This window comes from Anomaloglossus baeobatrachus, chromosome 4, assembly GCF_048569485.1.
Source record: "Anomaloglossus baeobatrachus isolate aAnoBae1 chromosome 4, aAnoBae1.hap1, whole genome shotgun sequence".
Taxonomy (NCBI): domain Eukaryota; kingdom Metazoa; phylum Chordata; class Amphibia; order Anura; family Aromobatidae; genus Anomaloglossus; species Anomaloglossus baeobatrachus.
In genome coordinates this window covers 115,321,132-115,344,805 of record NC_134356.1, presented here as the reverse complement: position 1 = coordinate 115,344,805, position 23,674 = coordinate 115,321,132, and the positions used below count along the sequence as shown (strand labels likewise).

Below are 23,674 nucleotides of genomic sequence, written 5' to 3'. Positions count from 1 at the left end.
TAGCACTTGTTGGCCCTTTTGCCTTCACTCTGCGGTCCAACTCACGCCAAGCCATCTCGATTGGGTTCAGGTCTGGTGACTGTGGAGACCAGGTCATCTGGCGTAGCACTCCATCACTCTCCTTCTTAGTCAAATAGCCCTTACACAGCCTGGAGGTGTGTTTGGGATCATTATCCTGTTAAAAAATAAATGATTGTCCAACTAAACGCAAACCGGATGGAATAGCACGCCGCTGCAAGATGCTGTGGTAGCCATGCTGGTTCTTTATGCCTTCAATTTTGAATAAATCCCCAACAGTGTCACCAGCAAAGCACCCCCACACCATCACACCTTGTCCTCCATGCTTCACGGTGGGAACCAGCCTTGTAAAGTCCATCCATTCACCTTTTCTACAAAGACACGGTGGTTGGATCCAAAGATCTCAAATTTGGACTCATCAGACCAAAGCACAGCTTAGCGTGTGCAGGGAGCAGGAGCTGGCACTGGCAGCTTGAGAGCTGCGGAGGCTGGTAACGAAGGTAAATATCGGGTAACCACCTTGGTTACCCGATGTTTACCTTGGTTACAGCTTACCGCAGGCTGTCAGATGCCGGCTCCAGCTCCCTGCACATTCAGGATTGTTGCTCTCTCGCTGTCACACACAGCGATGTGTGCTTATCAGCGGGAGAGCAACAATAAAAAAATGAACCAGGGCTGTGTGTAACGAGCAGCGATCTCACAGCAGGGGCCAGATCGCTGCTCAGTGTCACACACAGCGAGATCGCTAATGAGGTCACTGCTGCATCACAAAAACCGTGACTCAGCAGCGATCTCAGCAGCGATCTCGCTGTGTGTGGAGTACCCCTAACAAAGAGACTCCCTGGGGATGTTGTATGCACTGACTGGAATTATCTTTGTACCCACAGCTTAACTGAGACACTTTACAATAGAGCACCCAATGTGGATCTCTTATAAGCAGTTAATTATATGAATATTTGAAAAATAACAGAAGATATTGGGGGACTACCCGATCCCCTCACATTATGAAAATTCTGTGGCAATTTCGACCAGGAGGGGTATTTTTTATAAATTATGTTAAATAAGTTACAAACTACAGCTCAACTCCGGACTAAAGAGTCTAAACATTATTATTTTAGAGCTGTTAAACCTATATATATTCTTTCTATTTTTAGAGAAGTTCAATATGACATCACACATAGTCAGTAAGTTTTCAAACTGCATAGCATTATGTTGTCTATATAAATCAAGATACTGTCTTTCATTGATAATTAGGTATGTATAAAAAAAAAGGGACAGGGGAAAAAGTTGGGAAGATATGGGTAAAAGGATAAGGAGAGAAAATCCTTAGTATAAGACAAGACTATACTCTGAGTGGTGGTGGGTGATCTGGAACCCGAAGTGCCATCTCAATGGCACAATTAGCAGAAACAGTGGCATCTGGGACCATAGTTTTAATCAAGTGTTCCATGAAGGTGCAGGGATCATTACTAGAGATGAACGAGCCTCTAGAGGCTCGAGTTCGGTTCGTTTGGTCGAACGGAGGCCGCGTTCGAGTTCGGTTCGGAGAGCCGTTCGACGAACCTCTCGAACCCCATTGAAACCAATGGGAGGCAAACACAAAAACATAAAAACATATTATAAATGTACACATACAGTTAATAAACATTGCCATAACACTTACAGGTCCCCGCGACTCGTCCTGCACTCTGTCTCCCGACGCTTTTCCTTCCGATAATCGCTGCGTCCTCCCGGTAACCAGCACCAGCATAGGACCTATCGTGACGTCACAATAGCCATGTGACCAGTCACGTGTCTATTATCTCATTGGCTACACACTGGTCACATGGCTAGACGTCATTGCTAGGTCCTGTCAGTACATCTCTCCGATACGCGGTGCTCGTTTGTGCATCCCCGTGTACCGGCGATATGATCTGGCACATGGTCGGCTCCCCGTTCTGCTTCCCCGTTCCGTTATTATTATTCAGCTGCCACAGCCGGTCAATAACAGAGATCACCGTTGCTATAGCAACGCGCCTGTCAGCGGTGACGTCACCGCTTACAGCATTCAGCTGCTGATCACTCACTGAGTGATATAGACTGAAGTGCACGGGGAGCAGCAGCGTCCTTCCTCCCATGCAGCGCTGTCTGATGTAGCAGAGCTGCATGGGTTGAAGGAGAAAGAAGACAGAAGACCATGGATAGTGGAGGGATGCGAAGGAGTAATAAACATGGAGTCTCTAAGTGTGTCTGTGTATTTATTTCTATTAAAGTATTTTTTCTCTGTGTGGTGTCTTTTTTTTTAACCCTTTATTGGAGATACTTAATGGCCGGGTCAAACTTGCCTGACATTAAGCATCTCTGACTTAATACTAGCTAGTAAAACAAAGCTAGTATTAACTCATTATTGCCCAGCAAGCCGCCCGGCTTCAGGGCAGCTGGAAGAGTTGGATACAGCGCCAGAAGATGGCGCTTCTATGAAAGCGCCATTTTCTGGGGCAGCTGTGGACTGCAATTCGCAGAAGAGGGGCCCAGAAAGCTCGGGCCAACCTGTGCTGTGGATTCCAATCCCCAGCTGCCTAGTTGTACCTGGCTTAACACAAAAATGGAGCGAAGCTCATGTCGATTTTTTTTAATTATTTCATGAAATTCATGAAATAATTAAAAAAAGGGCTTCCCTATTTTTTTAGTTCCCAACCGGGTACAAATAGGCAGCTGGGGATTGGGGGCAGCCGTACCTGCCTGTTGTACCTGGCTAGCATACAAAAATATGGCAAAACCTACGTCATTTTTTTGGTGGGCAAAAAACTCCTGCATACAGTCTTGGATGGAGTATGCTGAGCCTTATAGTTCTGCAGCTGCTGTCTGCTCTCCTGCATACACTAGTGAATGGAGCATGCTGAGCCTTGTCGTTCTGCAGCTGCTGTCTGCTCTCCTCCATACAGACAGACAGCAGCTGCAGAACTACAAGGTACAGCATACTGCATCCAGGACTGTATGCAGGAGTTTTTTGAGAAAGAAAATGAGAGAAAGAGAGAGAGAGAAAAAGAGAGAGCGAGAGAGAGAGACGGAGAGAGAGAGAGGGAGAGAAGAGAGAGAAGAGAGAGAGAAAAGAGAGAGGGGAGAGAGAGAGAGGGAAAAAGAGAAAAAGAGACTGAGAAAGAGAGAGAGAGAAAGAGAGAAAAAGAGAGAAAGGAGAGAGGGAGAGAGAGAGAGAAAAAGAGAGAGAGAGAAAAAGAGAGAGACAGAAAGAGAGAGAAAGAAAGAGAAAAAGAGAGAGAGCAAGAGAGAGAGGGAGAGAGAAGAGACACAGAAGAGAGGGGAGAGAGAGGGAAAAAGAGAAAAAGAAAAAGAGAGACTGAGAAAGAGAGAGAAAAAGAGAGAAAAAGAGAGAGAGAAGAGAGAGAGGAGAGAGAGAGAAGAGAGAGAGGGGAGAGAGAGAGAGGGAAAAAGGAGAAAAAGAGAGAGAGAGAGAAAGAGAGAGAGAAAGAGAGAGAGAGGAGAGAGCAATGCAGCCTCATTCCGTGAACTGCTCCGATTTTAGAGGTGTGTCCCGCGGCTCACAGCTGATGTCCGGCTCCTCCCCTCAGTGCATAATTAAATTAAATTATAATTATAAATATATAATAATTATAATTTAAAATTAAAAATAAAAAAACTAAAAAAAAAATAAATTAAACTCTTTACTGGGACTAGAAGTCTTGAAGTTATGCTTCTTAGGCGGGCACTCTCTCCACTTAGCTACTGCCTTTAATGATAAAGAAAGGCAAATTTGGTAATCTTGACGTCTGCATTGCTGACCGCGCGATTCACTTCATTGCTACGTGGAGCTGATACAGAGCACTCATGTTCTGTAGCAGAGCTGACTGTATCGTGTGGATTACGTCGGACCTGGAGGGGTATTTGGAGATTTTAATAAAATGGTGAAACAGGGTGTTTTTTTGTCTTTTATTCCAAATAAAGGATTTTTCGTTGTGTGTGTTTCTTTACTTTCACTTACAGTTTAATCATAGAAGGTATCTCGGGGAGATGCCTGGCATGATTAAACTCATTATTACCCCGATTGCCACCGCACCAGGGCAATTCGGGATGAGCTGGGTGGAGTCCCGGGACTGTCGCATCTAATGGATGTGGCAATTCTGGGCGGCTGCTGGGTGATATTGTTAGGGTGATGGGCTCCCCATACCGTGCGTTCTCCATCCTGACAATACCAGCATCCAGCCATGTGGCTTTATCCTGGCTGGTATCAAATATGGGGGGAACCGCATTTTTTTTTAATTATTATTTATTTATTTATTTTACTGCACGATATAGACCCGCCCACCGGCGGCTGTGATTGGTTACAGTGAGACAGCTGTCACTCATCGTGGGGGCGTGTCTGACTGCAACCAATCATGGGCGCTGGTGTGTGGGGGAAAGCTCGGAATACCTGATTGAATAATGAAGCGGCAGCCATTTTCTAAAGAGGAAAAGACGCCGCAGATTTGTGACAGCCGTGCAGAGAGACGCCGGTGATCGGTGAGTGGGAAAGAGAGAGGGATTGTGCTGGGGACGCATGCAGATAGCAACGTGTGTACATAGCTTTACTGTGAAAAGCCACATTTTTTGTTGATCAAACCGTTTTCGAACCTAACTCGAACTGTCAAGCTTTTAGCAAAGAGCTCGAGTTCGATCTCGAGCACCCCCCAAAATCACTCGAACATGAAATAGGTGAACCTCGAACATCGCTCAACTCTAATCATTACCTTCTGATCTCTCTTGGAACCCTAGAACACTTATCCTTATGCCTCTATCCTGAACTTTAAGTGATCGTTTCATAAAGACCCGGGAGATGTGTCGCTCACATTGTTCTTCTATATTACTTGTATGGAAAATAAATATATTTTTTTGCATTAAACAAATTCAGTGTGCGGTGAATTGTTGATTCTATTTGGAATTACAGGGAGCAACTCTGTAATAGCAGTTCTTCCTCTGATGAACTCTCTCATTTATGCATTACACAGATGGAGATTTATATAAATGGCAGCCATGGGGTGCTACATGGCCAAGACACAGCTTATATATACAGTGACAGTGTCACGAGTGTGTAATGCTTGACAGGCAGTTCTTTGGTATCCAGCTGTAGAAGGTCGCAGCATTTGGCTCAACAAAATATTCCCTGACTTTCCCTTTTTCCCTGCTTGGTGTTAATCTTTTTCTATGTAGGACCCTGCAGATTTTCTCACCTTTCACTTGTTAATCATCAGCACTTCAATTTGTGCCTTTAAATACTCTCATTTCTCCTTGCTGTTTGCTGGTGATAGGTTTAAAAACCGTCTTGAGTGCAAGCAGTCTGCTTGTATTCATCTAGAGAAACTTTGTTGTTGTTGCAGTTCCTCTCCCTGTGTCATCTAGAGATAATTTATCCGTATACTTTCCCCTTTGTGCATCCCTGTGTGTTCTTTAATACCTAGTGGGGTTGACTAAGAGCTCATCCCATCCATTCCCTACCTAGCGTCCAGCTCAGGGTTAGCAAAGGTCAGGTATTCTACTCGGCGCATAGGTGTGGAACCTATGGCACCTATCTAGGATGGTAAGGGAAGCCAGGGGCGAGTGATAGTTTTTGTCAGGGATCACCATCTCCTCCTTCCCTAAACACAGGGTTTCCCTTCCTCAATTTGCCTGGTACTTTCCTGTACCTTGCGTGACAAATAACTTACAGCTAAATGAAGTTGTCATCATGAGACAAGCCATTAGAAAGACCAAAAATTAAAAATGTTAAAAAGTTAAATTATTTTTAAACAGTATAAAAATAAAAATGACCATTATGTAAATTTATATGCAGGTTAATAAACGGCTAGAATAAGAGGATGCACATAAAAAACATTGGAGAGTCTCATTTACTTAGCACTTCTTTCCATGTGTCCTTGACACGCAAAACAGACATCTCATCCATTCACTACACTAGGATCAGCCTCTTTGCAGATGTAGATGGCAATAGTCTCTGAGCCCAGTGATTGGCTGCAGTGGTCACAGGTACTGAAGTTATGACATCAATGCTGCAACCTGTCATCAAAGAGCAAGGCACCGGCAAAGACACATGGCTGAATCTGGAGAGAATGAGTATTGGAGTCTTTTTTTATTTTCACAACATCCAACATCCATGTACGGTGCATGTCGGAAGCGGGTGTATATAAAGGGATCACAGGGTGAGCTCACCCCATACCTGCAGGAATGGCTGTGGATCTGTCGCTAACAATCTTGGGTGAATGGAGTTTTGCCCGCAATTCTTAACCTGTTAAATCCCGCTGTCAAATAAAGATCAGACATTACATTCAATCTGCCTGATATTTCTTCCTGTATGGGGAAGGATTGGTGTCTCGATACACATTGAATCAGTTTTCTTTAACTCCAGTCCCGAAGACCTACCAACAGATCATGTTTTCAGGTTTTCCTTAGTATTGCACAAATGATGGAATTATCACCTGTGGAAGGAAATCTTGAGAACATGATCTGTTGGTGGATCTTGGGGACTTGAGTTTGGGAACACTACGGTCTGGTCCCACTATAATCGGATGGGTTGGCTGACATGAATCCAATGGGTAGAGGAACTATTTAGATGGATAACAATTTTATTGGATGCAGTTTTCCCCTCACAATAAAAAAGGCAAGTGTTTAACTAATATGAACACGGAAGACTGTACTTCCTTAGGGCTTTTTCAGTAGTCTATGGAACACTGTCCATGCACAGATCAGAATGCACAGACTGTCCGTGACTCTCCCAACCAGATATTTCTATGAGGCTGTCACGCTTGGCACAGGAGACCCGTGGCCAGTCTCTGTACAGAATGCAATGCAACAGACTGGCTGCGCGTCTCCTGTGCCGAGCCTGACAGATTCATAGAAATATACGTATGTCAGGAGAGCCACGGACAGTCTGTGCTTTCTGATCTGTGCACGGACAGTGTTCCATGGACGTCTGAAAGGGCCCTTAATTCTAAAGATGGTCATATACATTAGAATAAGGTCAGCAGGTTCCACTGACCATGTAATGTTTACTGAAATGTCACTAGATGTTTATTCAGCCTAAGGCCTCATTCAGATGTCCATGTTGTATCCATCTGTCTCACAAATACCACACGTATCCAGCATAATCTATGGTGCTATTCACATATCTGTGCCAAACTCATGTAAACATATCCTTTTGTTCCCAAGTATCACGGATGAGAAGGAATGAAAGTCTGTAGGTCCATATAAAACACGCACAGCATTCGGATGGCAGCTATGTACTATCCCTGTAATGTAGACGTTTAACTTTGAAAAGTATAGGATAATATTTGTCATTTCTTTATTTCTCCATCCATGAAAAACACTGATGACACAATTATAGGAGAAACGGACATGGACTGTAGACTGATGACACACTGACCCAAAACACTGATGACAGGGCAGCACAGTGGCTTAGGCTACTTTCACACTTGCGTTGAACGGTATCCGTTGCATTGCGTTGTGTAACGGATGCAACGGATGTGTTGCATATAGTGACACAACGGATGCAACGGATGCTGCAAAACAACGCAATTCGTTTTGATTTTTTTTTTTTTTTTTCCCGGTTTTACCAGCGGCAGACTATAGTGAACGATCAGCTGATCGTTCCCTGCAGCCGGCCGCTGGGTGATCAGCTGATTGCTCCCAGTAGCCGGCCGCCGGGTGATCAGCTGATCGCTCCCGCCCGCCGGGTGATCAGCTGATCGCTCCCGGCCGCCGGGTGATCAGCTGATCGCTCCCGGCCGCCGGGTGATCAGCTGATCGCTCCCTGCAGCCGGCTGCCGGGTGATCAGCTGATCGCTCCCGGCCGCCGGGTGATCAGCTGATCGCTCCCTGCAGCCGGCCGCCGGGTGATCAGCTGATCGCTGTCACTTGCCGGCGCCCGGGCATGCCGGCGGGCGGGCGCTCAGCTGAGCGCTGTGACTTGCCGGCGGCCGGGCATGCTGGTGGCCGGTCATTCAGCTGAGCGCTGTCGCTTGCCGACGGCCGGGCGCTCAGCTGAACGTTCGGCCACCGCGAGCCAAAATAAAGTTTGATTTAAAAAAAAAAAAAAAAAAAAAAAGAGCATGCGCAGTGAAATCCAGAGGATTCCGCTGCTCAAAATAACGTTACATGCTGCGTTCCTCCCGCTGGGCGGAAGCAACGGAGCGTCGCCCAGCGGAAGCAACGCAGGTACTTTTGGTACAATCCGTCAACCATACAAGTCTATGGGAAACAGCGGAATCCGTTAACGGATTCCGCTGTTTCCCAAAAGGGCGGATTGTAACGGAAGGAAAATAACGCAAGTGTGAAAGTACCCTTAGTGGTTAGCACTGTTGCTTTGCAGCGCTGGGGTCCTGGGTTCAAATCCCACCAAGGACAACATCTACAAGGAGTTTGTATATTCTCCCTGTGTTTCCTCCCACACTCCAAACACATAGTGATAGGGGACAGTGATGACAACATTTGTAAAGTGTTATTTAGGCAAAACATAAGATTTTTTCACATACGTTTTTAATCATGGACGTGTGAACGAGGCCTAAGTCACCGAGAAAAGATTAATAATGATGCTTTAATTCCTGCTGGAGATTTGGCTGTGCCGTAAGGTGTCCATCATGACTTACTCCACTCTCCACATTGAAAAATCAGGCACACATGGCCAAATCTAGTGTACATATGTGTGGGGTCAGGAGAAATATCTAAATGTGCACGGCAGACTTAAAAGGTGTGCCTCCTATTGGATTATATATGATATAGATTGGTTATATAGCAGTAAAAAAAGCTAAGAAACTGTGTACGGACCCATTGTGGTGCTCAGCTGTACTTCAGCCTATTTATACTAAGCGGTATAATTACTGGAGTATAAACTGACCGGACTGAACAGTATAAACACTGAGCAGAGAATCAGCACTGGATTATTTATTAGAAATATCTAACTGGCTATAAACTGCTCCACTTTCGCCCACTTCTCTGTATTCTGCTGAAGGCATGCATTCATTAACATGAGCCGAGCGTCTTCTGAAGAAACAGCGGCCAAGGCTAAGTCAAGAGATTGCTAATAATGACCTTATCAGAACAGAGCACTTACCAATCTGCCATTAGGAACCTCCAGGTGTTTCATTTTCATTTTTCCTGGCATCCTCTCATCCGCTCTTTGCAATGTTTGTCAGATTTCTGAAGAGATGGTGAGACAAGTGAGAACTGCACCACCCAGCCCCTATCAACTCAAAGCATCCTTAAAAGCCATACTACCTCTTTCCACCAAAGCCACAGGAAGCGTTGCTGCAGAAACGAAACCACAGCAGGAAGCTATGTTCTCAGATGACAAAAAGCCATTCTCTGTAAAATGTATACAGATGTCTTTAGTGAAAGTAGGGGGTCCACACATCATGTCAGAGCGCACCTTCTCATTCTAAGGTGACCACAATTCATGGAAATCCGTTACCAGACTCGTCACTGTAGTGATCACATGTACACTCTGACTTTGAAGTGCTGGGTATTAACAGTTATTACTATGACATAATAAAAAATTATGTGACATATATACATAATATATATATATATATATTATATTACATATATATATATATATATATGTGTTGCTACCACCTGTATACTGCAAGAATATCCAGCTAAGCAATTTTAGCAAATATACATTTTGCAAGAGTTTAGAGTGCTATTTTACACTAGCAAAAAATGCTTTATTATGGAAGTGTTAGTTTAAAGGGGTTATCCGGTGAAAAGACGCTATCATTATCCATAGCGTAAGTGATAACCTGTTGATCAGTGGGTTTCTACACCAATCGGCAAAATGGGGGAAGTTTTCTACCTGATAGAATTGATGTGGAGACGTGAGGGTCAGGGATTGTCTTGTCCACTGACCTGGCTGTCTTTAGAAAGACTGCATGTGTACCGCCCCGCGGCCTCGGCTGCGACCGCTGAGCCGCTCGGGTCCGGGCTCGTGTGTGTCGGTGGCTCGAGCGCCTCCTGACCCGGGGTCACGTCGCTCTGGAAGGGTGTAGTGGCGGTGCACGCAGGGGTTGTGGGGTGGTTGTGTTGTAAAGTTCGTGACGCAACCCACGGGTTGTGGTGATGGTGGACACGACCGCTGCGGTTAAGGTGCGGGGTATCCCGGGAGCGGTGTAGGGGCGCAGCTAGGTGATGACCCCTCCCTGGGTAGGGGATGTTGGTCCCGGGGCCCGGTAGTGAGGGCCGGTGTGCAGGGGCAGTATTGCGGTGCAGCGCGGTGCCTGATGGCACAAGTGTACTCACGATTAAACTACACAGAGTCACGGGTAAACCAAACGGGGTGACGAACGGGGCCGCAGCCGGCTGCAGTTTCTCCAGATAGGTTGGCAATGTCCACCTTTCTCCTGCACCGGTATGTGATCTTGGCTACCGTGCCTGGGCACTAGTAGCCCACTCCCCGGCGTGTATGTGTCGAAGGAGCTCGTTTGCCCGCAGAAGCTGGCCCCTTGGATCTTTGGCCTCTGGCGGTGGCTACTATCCGGATGGGTTGGGCTGTTGCCTTCAATCGGGACTTTGGTGGGAATGAACCCCTGAGGTCCCGACCGCAATCAGTTGATTTGACTATGGTGGTGGCATATAGCCTAGTTCGGGGTTTAAGTACCCTGCCTGGTGCTCCAGTATCCAGTTAGCTCCCCGGTTCAGTTCCGGCGGGCCACTACCCTGTCCTGGTTCCTTATGGTTCCCCTGGTCGTATTCCTGGTCTCCTGCAGGTGGCCACTACCATCTGCTTGCCTGACTGATCTGGGGTCCTAGGCTTCAACCCAGGCCCCACACAGAACTGAGCTCCTCTCTTCTTGCTCCCACAACTCTCTCTCTCCTAACTTCATCTGCTTGTGTTTTCCTGCCTCAGGCCAGCAGACTCCTCAGAGGGCGTGTCTATCCACCTGACTCCGCCCACTTGGTGTGCCTGTCTGACTCTGAGGGAGGCAATCAGGTCTTTTGGTTGACTGTTGGTACCTTACTGGGGCGGGGGTGTATGTGGTGAGTGTAATGACCTGTGACCCCCTGGGGTGTCCAGGGTGTCACACATGGAACAGGGCTTATCCCACTGAACGTCAGTACTTCCCTGTGGGAAGATCGCTACTCAGACAATACAGGGTGAGGTTATCGCACTCACTATGTGACATTTCCAACAGTCAACAGCATATAGTAAATGCACAACAAAGACACATTATCGTGCAAATGACAGATTTTCACCCTTCGACTAGCTCACGCGAAATCTCAACAACTTCAGGGAATCCAGGGCCAACTTCTTCAGCCAGCAGCATCCCACTTTTGGCGGGCATCCACTGAAAGGAGATAGGGGCAAGGTTAGGAAGCTGATAAAGCACAGTAAAGTATGTGGCCAGGTGACCAGATTGCCCCTACCTGGGTTCTCCAAACTGACCTGTGTGCATAGTGTTGGGCAGTGGACAACCCCTTAAAGCACTCTGGCTCTCAAAGACTTGCATTGAGAGCTTGTGATGTAACTTCTGACTTCCCACCGGTCAGAAGTTACGGTAACAAGATGGCGCCGTGGGCCCGAAATGACACCTAAAAAGGGTGAAGCCACAAGACCGTGAATATACTGTAAGTTTCAGGGACAGAAGACTTAGATTTAAAACACCAGTGCAGTAGTGAAAAAAAAAACATGCTGAAGTGAAGCTTTAAAATGTACTTGTCCTTTAATGTAAAACAAGACTAAATGAATGATCTTGAAGCCCTAATCTTATTTAAAACTGCCTTTGATGCCATCAGCCTAATTTGTCCACAAAAAGTACTTGTTTTCGTATTCTGTAACTTGTAATTCACTCTTTCAGTGTACAGTTACTCTTCATCATCCTTCTCTCAGCACTATATGTGCTGGAGCTTTGTTTCTTCTCAAATCCCACCATCTATCATGGCTGTGTGGTGCCCCTGAGGCTTCACTTGCCATAAAGGTACTGTGTGGCGCCCCTGAGGCTTCCGTCGCCACAGGTCATTGCACCCCATCCAGCGGTGAGATGCCCCATTCTGGGAGAGGAAGAGAGTGAACTCCGGTCCCCTGGTAAATCCACACTACACCCATTGCTAGGAACACACTGGGACCAGGGAAAGTGGCAGACAACCCTCCCATGCTGCATGCTGGGAGGGGTCGTAAGACCCATCCCTGCTCCTATAGGGTAGAACAGGGCAACTGGGGAGGTGGGAAGAGCCATCTGAGAGCAGACACAGAGAGGAAGGTCAAGTTTAGTTAGTCTACCTCAGGGAGTGAGAGAGTGAGGAGCCAGCATGTAGTTGGAGAAGAAGAACGAGAGAAAGGAGGGAGGAGGAGGCCTGCTGGAGGCAGGCAAGGAGGAGAAGAACAGAGAAAGAAAGCTCCAAGTCAGACAGGAGCAGAGAAACAGAAAGAGACGCTTCCTGGTGAATATCCTGGGACTCGGAGGGTCCAGGTGACACCACGTAGAAGACAGAAGGAGTCGCAGGGCCACAAGTAGTCTGTATAGCTGTCGGGGCAGTTTAGAGCTACGGTGGCCTGGTCCACAATAACATCGGTGGAGGGATCAAGCTGCGACAGGGGACGGTCCCTAGAGACTGGAGGAGTGCAAAGATCATCTCCAAACAGTAAAAACCGAGGCCCAGGGAACGTTGTAAACTCCCCGGGCCAGAACCCATAGCAGAACTTCCAGAAAAGGGGTAATCAGCCGACAGGTGACCCCCCGGCCTGGAGGCTATGGTGGAGGCCAAGCCAGGTTTATCCTATCAAAGGCAAGAGACACTTAAGAGAAGGGTACCGGCTTTTACTCTCTGAATCACCCAGAAACGGCGGAGGTCCCTGACAGTGGTCCCAGCAGTCCAAGGGTCCCTACAGTAGTGTGACAAGAAGTGTGAGTAAAGAACTTGAACTGCACCCTTGGAGTGGTCTCTGTTATTTCAGCTGCATAGACATTCACAAGCACCAACTGTGCCCCGGGCATTGCTCCACCTGTGGGGAGCAGTACCACCATTGCTGCCATAACATCATCCCGGAGGCCTCACACAGCAGCGGCGGCTTATTAGCCGCATACCACAGGTGGCGTCACGAACACAAACTTTATTCCCCCCAAGTCACTGAAGCCACATATTCTACTGACACCCACCAGGGCCACGGAGCCGGGCCCAGCCACCACTGACTACCACCGGACTAGTCCGGCCCGGCACCTGGTGTCCCATAGCCCTGGGGTGGGCGAGTCAACTTTGGCGTCACGAACAGGATTTCGTGCCCGGTCACACCGGGTACTGTGCGCCTGAAGAATCGTGAAATAGCCGTGTTTTACTGTGAGAAACTGCCGCCATTGAAGCCACTGAGCGCGGGAAGAAGGGGGGCGTGCCAGAAGAAAGGGCGCGAAGAGAAGCCCCGCCCCCTTGTCCAAGAAAAGAGCGCGAAGTGGTGCCCGCCATGGAAGGCGGAAGAAGAAGAAATGGCGACTAGACAAGCTGGCCGGCTGGCAGAAAGAGTCTAAATGCCAGACCAGCAGATAGAGAAGATGGTTCCTGTAAGCGGAGGCCAGGAAGAGCTCACCTGGATCAGGCCTGTGACCGCCGCGGAGCTGAAGGCTGAGGTCGGGAGGATGGCTGACAGGATGAAGGAGCGGGAAGTTACCAGCCTGCTGCTGAGCAACATCAAAAGTCTGCTACTAGAAGAAGTGACGAGCCTGCTGCTAGGAGATCGTGCAGAAGGAGACGCAGAGAGGATGGCGTCCACACGCAGCGATCCAGAGCTAGACTCCGCTGACTGGTGGGGCTGGGAGATGGACCAGTGGTGTGAAAGGCTGCAGGCGGAGGTGATGCAGCAGATCCGGCAAGCGACGCGCGGAGCAGCGACCGCCAGAACACCGGAGATGCTACTGAGGGGTGAGTCATTTAATGCCCCTGCCGGCGCGAGTGCCCCAACTCCCGCTACCATGCCCGCGGTCCCTGGAGAGATGCCCGGCACAGCGACGCCGATCCGTGCCGCAGCCACGCCAGGTGCGACCCGCCAAGATTTCGCCGCCGGAGCGGCGCCCATCCACACCGCAGCAGCGACGCCAAGTCCGGCCCGTCCAGCTCAGGCCCCAGCAGCGATACCCCGCTCGGACAAGCAAGATCCCGCCGCAGCGGCGACGTTAATCCACGCCGCAGATGCGGCCCGCCAAGCCCAGGCCGCAGCCACGCCAGGTGCGGCCCGTCAAGAATCGGTCACAGTAGCGACTCCAATACAGGCCGCCGCCATGCCAGGCGCGGCCCGCCAAGACCAGCAGACGCAGACTGTGCTGACCGCTGTCTACCTGCTGCCAGGTGGGGAGCCGGAGAAGAATCCCTACATGTAAAGAAGTAAGAAAAGAAGCTGAACTGTATATAGCCCCTGCCTGCCCCTCATGCTTTGTGAAGATGTCCCTTTTGTGCTGCCCTAATGTTCTTTTTGAAGATGACACCCTTCCTGCCTTACTGCCCCTTGTTCTTTTCGAAGATGTCACCCCCATGTTTATATGTACCGGGCCACGGAACTGGAATGTGGTCCCCGGTGAATGTTTTTGTGTCATGTCTTACCAGGCCACTGGACTTAGTGGCTGGTATGTTGTTATGTGTCTTACGTTTAAAAGGAAGCTGAACGAACTGCCAGGCTACTGGTGTTACGGGGGGACCGGCAGATTAGGACCAGGGGGTATATATCCTAATCGCCAGTCGGGGCCCACCGTGCTCCAGATGACAAAGGAGCTGCTGGCACCTGAGGGTTAGGCGGAGACTATAGAGCTGGACTGCTCTGAGATAACCAGGAACTCTGGGAACCGGTCACGTGTGTTGGGACACGTCAGACCGGACGACAACCCGATTAGCGTTTTGGTGCACCTAGCGCTACTCCAACCACGTGTGCAGGAAACACGTCAGGCCGGGTGGTAACCAGGTAGCGTTGACCGGAATACCGCCACGAAAGCGCCCTGTCGGCCACGTGTGTAGGACACGTCAGGCCGAGCGGTCCTCCGATTAGCGTTTCTGGCCACCTCTCGACTGGCCACGTGTGTGTAGGACACGTCAGGCCAGATGGGTACACCAGTAGCGTTGACCGGGAAGCCGAGGAAAATAAGGAACACCCTGTTAACTCCACAGGGGTCCTGGAGTACGCTGTCCGTGCGCGTAGGGGGCACAACCGGACAGGTGGCGCAGCAGGTGCGTTGTCCGTGTGCGTAGGGGGCACAATCGGACAGGTGGCGCAGCAGGTGCGTTGTCCGTGTGCGTAGGGGGCACAATCAGACAGGTGGCGCAGCAGGTGCGTTGTCTGTGTGCGTAGGGGGCACAATCGGACAGGAAGCACAGCAGCCGCAGCCCAGTTAACGCCACTGGGCTGCTATAGCAAGACTGGAACGGCAGGAGGGAAGCACGGCGCTTGACCCTGATGTGCCGAGCCACGAATCTTGGCGTGACAGGCACCGTTCGCCTAACCCTACCTACCGCTTCCCAACATAGGCTTATGCCGCAATGAAGCTCTAACATGGAGGTGTGCTCTGACTGAGCAAAAGTGAAGACTGCGCACCTCCATGTTGTCTCCAGCCCCTTTTATAACCTGGGACCGCCCCAAACCCAGGGTGGAACCACCAAGGTCCAATAGCAGAGTGCCATGTCATCAGTGACGTCACATGCGACCTATCCGGAACCGCCACGTCATTGATGACCTCATGGCAGCCACGCCCCAAACACTTCACCAGTCATCGTCTGACGACCAATACTGAGGTGCCAGATCACAGGGGCGGGCCTCTGCGAGCCAGTCCGGAGTTGCCACGTCATCAGGACACCTGACACCCTCTGCCCTATCAGGGCCTGCCACCTCACGGACATGCTCAGTGAGGTCCTTACCGGACCTAGCCTCTGATGCACTAAGTGCCTGAGCATGCTCAGTAGCCTGAGCCACAGGCTTAGAAAGCAGACTATCAGTTTGAGCATGCTCAGTAGCCTGAACTGAGGACTTAGTCTCAGACATAACACAAACAGGCTGAGCATGCTCACTAGGCAAAACACCGGGCTTAAACTCTGGCTGGGGTAAATCGGCGCACGCATGCGCACTAGCCGCCTCTCCACACTTAGACGTGGTGGAAGGAACAGCCAACTGGACCACCCGAGGCACGGCCAAGAACGGCAGCCGGCGCCTGGGCGCAACAGGAACCGCAGCAGGCTGCTTGCGGCTATGGCGGCGCCGGTTCGTAACAACTGGACTTGTTGTAGCCAAGAAATGTATATAGTTGCACCCGTTGTGCCCCCTACCAGAATTATGGGGGATGTGCCCGAACCGTGCAATGAACTGGAAGTGCACACATAGTTTTCTTTGTAAGAAGTTCGTAACGTTCGAATCATTGTGCCTCCCATAAAGGGAAGAAATGTTTTACTGTTGTTCATAACAAAAATGTTTTGCAGTTCTTCCACATGTTTTTGTTGTTTTTCAGCCCGAGGACGTGCTGGGATTTGCTGTGGGGGAGTGTGGCGCCCCTGAGGCTTCCGTCGCCACAGGTCATTGCACCCCATCCAGCGGTGAGATGCCCCATTCTGGGAGAGGAAGAGAGTGAACTCCGGTCCCCTGGTAAATCCACACTACACCCATTGCTAGGAACACACTGGGACCAGGGAAAGTGGCAGACAACCCTCCCATGCTGCATGCTGGGAGGGGTCGTAAGACCCATCCCTGCTCCTATAGGGTAGAACAGGGCAACTGGGGAGGTGGGAGGAGCAGTCTGAGAGCAGACACAGAGAGGAAGGTCAAGTTTAGTTAGTCTACCTCAGGGAGTGAGAGAGTGAGGAGCCAGTATGTAGTTGGAGAAGAAGAACAAGAGAAAGGAGGGAGGAGGAGGCCTGCTGGAGGCAGGCAAGGAGGAGAAGAACAGAGAAAGAAAGCTCCAAGTCAGACAGGAGCAGAGAAACAGAAAGAGACGCTTCCTGGTGAATATCCTGGGACTCGGAGGGTCCAGGTGACACCACGTAGAAGACAGAAGGAGTCGCAGGGCCACGGGTAGTCTGTATAGCTGTCGGGGCAGTTTAGAGCTACGATGGCCTGGTCCACAATAACATCGGTGGAGGGATCAAGCTGCGACAGGGGACGGTCCCTAGAGACTGGAGGAGTGCAAAGATCATCTCCAAACAGTAAAAACCGAGGCCCAGAGAACGTTGTAGACTCCCCGGGCCAGAACCCATAGCAGAACTTCCAGAAAAGGGGTAATCAGCCGACAGGTGACCCCCCAGCCTGGAGGCTGTAGTGGAGGCCAAGCCAGGTTTATCCTATTAAAGGCAAGGCTAAGGAAGACAGCAGAAGAAAGAGACACTTAAGAGAAGGGTACCGGCTTTTACTCTCTGAATCACCCAGAAACGGCGGAGGTCCCTGACAGTGGTCCCAGCAGTCCAAGGGTCCCTACAGTAGTGTGACAAGAAGTGTGAGTAAAGAACTTGAACTGCACCCTTGGAGTGGTCTCTGTTATTTCAGCTGCATAGACATTCACAAGCACCAACTGTGCCCCGGGCATTGCTCCACCTGTGGGGAGCAGTACCACCATTGCTGCCATAACATCATCCCGGAGGCCTCACACAGGTGGCGTCACGAACACAAACTTTATTCACCAAGCCACATATTCTACTGACACCCACCAGGGCCACGGAGCCGGGCCCAGCCACCACTGACTACCACCGGACTAGTCCGGCCCGGCACCGGGTGTCCCATAGCCCTGGGGTGGGCGAGTCAACTGCATCTCAGCCAGAGATGTGGTGCCCCATCCCTGGGTAAGGAAGAGGTCATCCACCGGTAGACATAAACACACAACACTCTCACTCAGCAACACCTCATCAGACTATGGTAAGGGCCTAGTGACAGTCCGAGGCCATGCTGGGGGGTGGAGTCTAGTTAGTGGGAGCAGCCTGTAGTAAGTGAGGCAGTCGGAAGGAGCAGGTGAGGAGTGAAGACCTGTGGTCTGGAGATGGTGCAGCTCAGCTCAGGCACAGGTGAGAAAACGTCCTAGAGCCCACAGGAAGTGCGCCATACTTCCGTTGCCTTGTTCCACATACGACATTTTTGAGTGGAGGACTAAAGACACATCTAGTACTGAAGCCAACTCCGCACACAAATCTGCTGGAAGGTGACCACATAGGGCCACTGGATAGAGCTTCAAGTCACCCAACAGGGTCCGCGGACACCGGCTCAGGGCATGTGTGCATAGGCGCAGGACAGGCAGGCAAGAATTCAGCGCAGCAAGACATCCAGGGAAGGAACATAAGAAGGGTGCACTGGTCTTGACCTCTGAACTACCCGAGATCGACTAGATCCCATCACAGTGGAACCCAGCACTCTAAAGGCGGTCACTGACTAGTCGTGTTATCTTGGAACCTGTTACACTGAGCAAAAAAACCTTGAGACTGCATCCCTGTGTCGCTCCATTATTCACCTGCGCCTCTAGCCCTGCACCCCTGCCATCACCGACTACTACCCCCATCAGCCCTGGGGCCCAGCTCTACCTGTGAAGAGCTATACCAACCAAGCTGCGTCACCATCTGCCCCAGAGGTCCTGTGACGCCCTGGCAAAACCAGGTAGTCACAGATGGGCCCCTACACAACACCATCCCCCACTTATGAAACACACAGCCAACCTAAAACCCTAGTCACCCCCCCTTAGGGAAAGACAGACACACCAGTGGGCGTGACCAGGTGGTTGGACACGCCCACCCAGGGGTCTAGACAGCCTGGGGCGGGAAAACAGTAGCTAGTCTAATCTGTAGTTCAAGTGGAGAGGAGTGTGGGCTGGAGCTAAGTGTAGCTCCAGCAGAGAAAAGTTCAAGTTAAACGGTACCAGGGTAGGAGCCCTGGTGCCTTTGGCTAGGAGGCAGACGGTGGTCTCCGTCAGCAGGAGACGGGAAGACAGCTCGGCAGAACCGAGGTGGACCGGGACAGGGTTGAAGCCCGCTGGTACCGATACGGGGAACTGACCCGGAAACCGGAGCACAAAGGGGGGTACTCGGACCCTGAAGCCAGGACCGGAAACAGCGGCCTGGTTAATTAACCGATTGAGGCCAGGATTATAGGTCCTGTCCCACCCAAAGTCCCTCATAGAAGACAACAGCCCACCGATAGGGATAAGAGGTCACCGCCAGGGCCCATAGATCCCACGGGCCAGCGTCTGCGGGCACGGCTCCTTCGGCCACATCCAGCCGGGAGCGGACTCCTGAGTTCCAGACCAGGCAGTCCACCATACACAAAGTCAGTGCAGAGGAAAATGATAGCGACCACCGCCGGCCACCAGCACCTTGGTTTACCAGAGACTCGTGTGATTTATTGAATGCGAGTAATCAAGCATCCCCTTGCCGTCACTATACTCTGCACCAGACACTGGGTCCCGGGGCAACCATCCCTACCCACGGAGGGGTTAACATCCAGCTGCCACTACATCTCCCCCGGGTGCCCATAACAGCAGTGGTGGTGTCCCAGCTCACCACACACCGTGGGTGGCGTTACAAACTTAATACGGCCTAGCCCGTACATCTATGTCCCCCCATTTATTCGGCGTGTCTGTGAGACCCCCGGGTCTGGAGACCCTCGAGCCACTACCCCAGCAGGCCCGGATCCGAGGAGCGACGGCTGCTGACACGGGGACGGCACAGTCCCATGTCGCAGTGTCGGCTATCTCTGGCCGAATTCCACAGGCGTCACAAACAATCATCCCCTGTAAATATCCCCTTTCTATTAAACGACACCACCGGGGTCACAGAACCGGACCTTGCCACTGCAGCATCCCAGAAACAGAACCGCGGCCTGGTAGCGAGTGCCACACAGCCCAGGTGCGGGCGTGTGAATTTGGCTTCACAAACAAGATTTTGTGTCTGTCACAATGGGTACTGTGCGCCTTAAAGATTGTGTAAAAAGGACTGTTCACTGGCGTCCAAAAAAAGAAACAGGCGCCATGTGTAATCAGATAGCCTGGGTGTATCCGCCCTTCGTGGGCTGAGTGGTGGCATGGCGCAAAAAGCCGTACCCGCCCCCTACAGCAAAAGAGGAAAACCGAAACTTACCAAAGTGCCCAGAAGTTCCACCTTCAAAGAAAGTAAAAGAACATGGGATAACTGCGCAGAAGGACTCAGAGCGCTCCATGGCGAGCAGCAACCGGAGCAACCTGGAGCACGGGGTGGAAGCGACAGGCTCCCATGGCCGTCCATGAGATGCACCGGTACCACAACCAGATCTAGATCCGAACTTCCTAGAGGAGGAGGTGAAGTGGCTGGGATGCCGGCTGTTGCAGCTCCAGACGGGTGCCGTCCAGAAGTGGCAGGAGTCTCTGATATCGGTGGTGGCGGAGGGGCGTGCCCTTATGGAATGGGTGACGCCGACCCTAGCGGAGGAGCACACCGGCACCAAAGAGGTAACGGCAGTGACAACCCCTGTTGTCCTGGTAGCCGAAGACACCCTGGTGGGACCCCTTGCAACTCCCCCGGCCCTTGTACCCAGTCAGGTTTCTCAATGCTTGGCCTGGGATGTCATGGCCGGTGGCGGAAAAGGACTGGTGGCCCCTCTGCAGCCCACCCTGTCTAAAAGCGCCATCGAGGTGTTGTGCAAGCAGCAGCTGACCAGACTGCTTATGGAGCAGGTGCCGACTTTCCGAGCGGGGACTGCTGAGGCACGGGATGGTGACCAAGTTTGACCTGGAGCGGGGATGGGGCTTCATTAGCGAGCCCAGTCTCGCAAAGGACATCTTTGTCTCCTGGCAAGACGTGGAAGCCCACCTGCAGAAGGGTCACCCTGGTCGCGATCTGTACCTAGGAGATTCCGTGGTGTACTCCCGACATAAGGGTGAAAGGGGTTGGTACGCCCTGAATGTAAAGCCCCAGTCCTTGGAGGAAGTTCTGGACAGGTGGGCGAAAAGTCAGCGCAGGAAAATGACTAGGGAAGGAACATAAGAAGGGTGCACTGGTCTTGACCTCTGAACTACCCGGGATCGACTGGAGCCCATCACAGTGGAACTCAGCACTCCAAAGGCAGTCACTGACTGGTCGTGTTACCTTGGAACCTGCTACAGTGAGTAAAAAAACCTTGAGACTGCATCCCTGTGTCGCTCCGTTATTCGCCTGCGCCTCCGGCCCCGCAACCCCGCCATCACTGACTACTACCTCAATCGGACCTGGGGCCAGGTCTACCTGTGGAGAGCTATACCAACTAAGCTGCGTCACCATTTGCCCCAGAGGTCCCATCCCGCAGCATCAGCTATCTCTGGCCGAATACCACAGGTGGAATAACGAACTATCATCCCCTGTAAATATCCCCTTTCTATTAAACGACACCGCCGGGTCACGGCACCGGGCCTTGCCACCGCAGGGTCCCAGAAGCAGAACCGCAGCCTGGTAACATGTGCCCCACGGCCCAGGTGCAGGCATGTCAGCTGCAAATGTCCATTTTTTTCCCCTAACTAAAAGGCTTTCTGTTTAGAGATGAGCAAAACCGAGTTTTGGTGTTTGTACCAAACACAGACTTAAAAAAAAAAACAGAGTTTGGTTTTGGAGTTAGGTTAGGTTCACACTTCCGTTGTTTTGCATCAGTCACAATCCGTCGCCTTGAGGAATTACGGTATCCTGCAAAAATTTTGCAGGAATCCAGTTTTTCCCCATAGACTTCTATTAGTGATGGATTGCGACTGATGACCATGCGTTGCATCCGCTGCGTCACGGTCAGTCGTTTTTTAACTGACCGACAGGCGCGAGCAACGCAGAATGTAACGTTTTTCGGGCCGTCAAAATTAACACACCCCGCAGGAATCCATCGCCATCCGTCACGCTTGTAATTTATGTCTATGGTGCTGGATTCCGTCGTAATCCGTCTTATGACGGAATCCAGTGCTGGATTCAGTCATGCTCTACTGAACATGCCCAGCATGTTTGGCACACCCGCTGGGCTGTCCCAAACACAAACGGATCATGACTGATCCGTCAAAAAACGGACGCACAGCGGATGTAACGGACGCGACGGATCAGTTTTTTCACAGGATTCCTGTGAAAGGAATCCTGTGAAAAACACATCCGTTGCATCAGTTGACATCTAAGAAATGACTGATCCGTTGCTGACGGACCTGACGGATTTAAAACAACGGAAATGTGAACCTAGCCTTATATGGACATTTATTAAATGTACATTGTAGCATCCTAATTGGTCTAACTTATCTCTTACACAATGCTGGCATTACCATATACTGTATATATATTCTATTGTCTAAATTTTAATATCCTTTGCATCCAGCTTTAAGAGTCTGGGTGTGACATACACTTATTAGTTTCACATTCTTGAGCTTCTCTTAGTTTTGCTTTAGGCCCCCTTCACACGTCCGTGAAAAACACGCACGTGTGTTACGGGCCGTTTTTCGGGTCCGTGTCCCGTTTTTGTGTCCGTTTTTACGGTCCGTGTGGCACCTGTGTGAATTGCGTATGCTAGCCGTGTTTGTGTGTAGAACGTCCGTGTGTGCGTGTGGAATTAACGTGAATGTGTACGTGGAATGTCCGTGTGGAATGTCCGTGTGTGTGATGCACAATGTCGTTTATAAATGTCGGCTGACAGCAGACAGAGTTGCGCGATGAGAATGAACTCGGGTGAACTTCACCCGACTTCATCCTCATACCGCGGCAATGTCTGTGTCGAGTACTGATTATCGGTCACCTGTGAAGGATTCACCGGTGACCGCTAATCCCCCGAGTGACTGAAGTTTCCCCCCCTCTCTCATACTCACCGTTCCTCGATCCCCGGCGCGGCGCTGCACAGCTGTTCACACTGCTGCGGCGGCTTTTACTATTTTGAAAAAGCTGGCCGCTCATTAAACAATCTCCTATTCCCTGCTTTCCCCGCCCACCGACGCCTATGATTGGTTGCAGTGAGACACGCCCCCACACTGAGTGACAGGTGCCTCACTGCACCCGATCACAGCAGCCGGTGGGCGTGTCTATACTGTGCAGTAAAATAAATAAATAAATAATTTATAAAAAACGGCGTGCGGTCCCCCCCAATTTTAATGCCAGCCAGATAAAGCCATACGGCTGAAGGCTGGTATTCTCAGGATGGGGAGCTCCACGTTATGGGGAGCCCCCCCACCCTAACAATATCAGTCAGCAGCCGCCCAGAATTGCCGCATACATTATATGCGACAGTTCTGGGGCTGTACCCGGCTCTTCCCGATTTGCCCTGGTGCTTTGGCAAATCGGGGTAATAAGGAGTTAATGGCAGCCCATAGCTGCCACTAAATCCTAGATTAATCATGTCAGGCGTCTCCCCGAGATTCCTTTCATGATTAATCTGTAAATTACAGTAAATAAACACACACACACCAGAAAAAATCCTTTATTAGAAATAAAAAACACACACATATACCCTGGTTAAACAATTTAATCAGCCCGAAAAAGCCTTCCATGTCCGGCGTCATCCAGGATGGTCCAGCGTCGCATCCAGCTCTGCTGCATGGAGGTGACAGAAGCTGCAGAAGACACCGCCGCTCCGGTCACCTCCACGCAGCAACTGAGGTGAGAAGCGCGATCAGCTGAGCTGTCACTGAGGTTACCCGCTGTCACTGGATCCAGTAACAGCGGGTAACCTCAGTGACAGCTCAGCTGATCACGCGGCTGTCTTCATTTGCCGCATGGAACTGTCGGGAGCGGCGGTGTCTTCTTCAGC

At 50.6% G+C, this 23,674-nt stretch overlaps 1 protein-coding gene across 2 annotated transcripts in view; it reads right to left on the bottom strand.

Annotated features, from left to right (window-relative positions):
• The window catches only part of RGS14 (regulator of G protein signaling 14), a 277,457-nt gene extending 268,149 nt beyond the window's left edge, over positions 1-9,308 (bottom strand). Inside the window, exons 1-2 of one of the 2 annotated variants that reach the window (XM_075344512.1) lie at positions 9,256-9,308; positions 9,092-9,177 (exon numbers count right to left, since the gene is read on the bottom strand). In XM_075344512.1, coding sequence (XP_075200627.1) covers positions 9,092-9,142 — 51 coding nt within the window. In that variant the 5' untranslated portion in view covers positions 9,143-9,177; positions 9,256-9,308. Of the gene's footprint in view, positions 1-9,091; positions 9,218-9,255 lie in introns of those variants that run through there. The other variant, XM_075344513.1, reaches the window with a different exon arrangement.
• Positions 9,309-23,674: the final 14,366 nt, after the last annotated feature.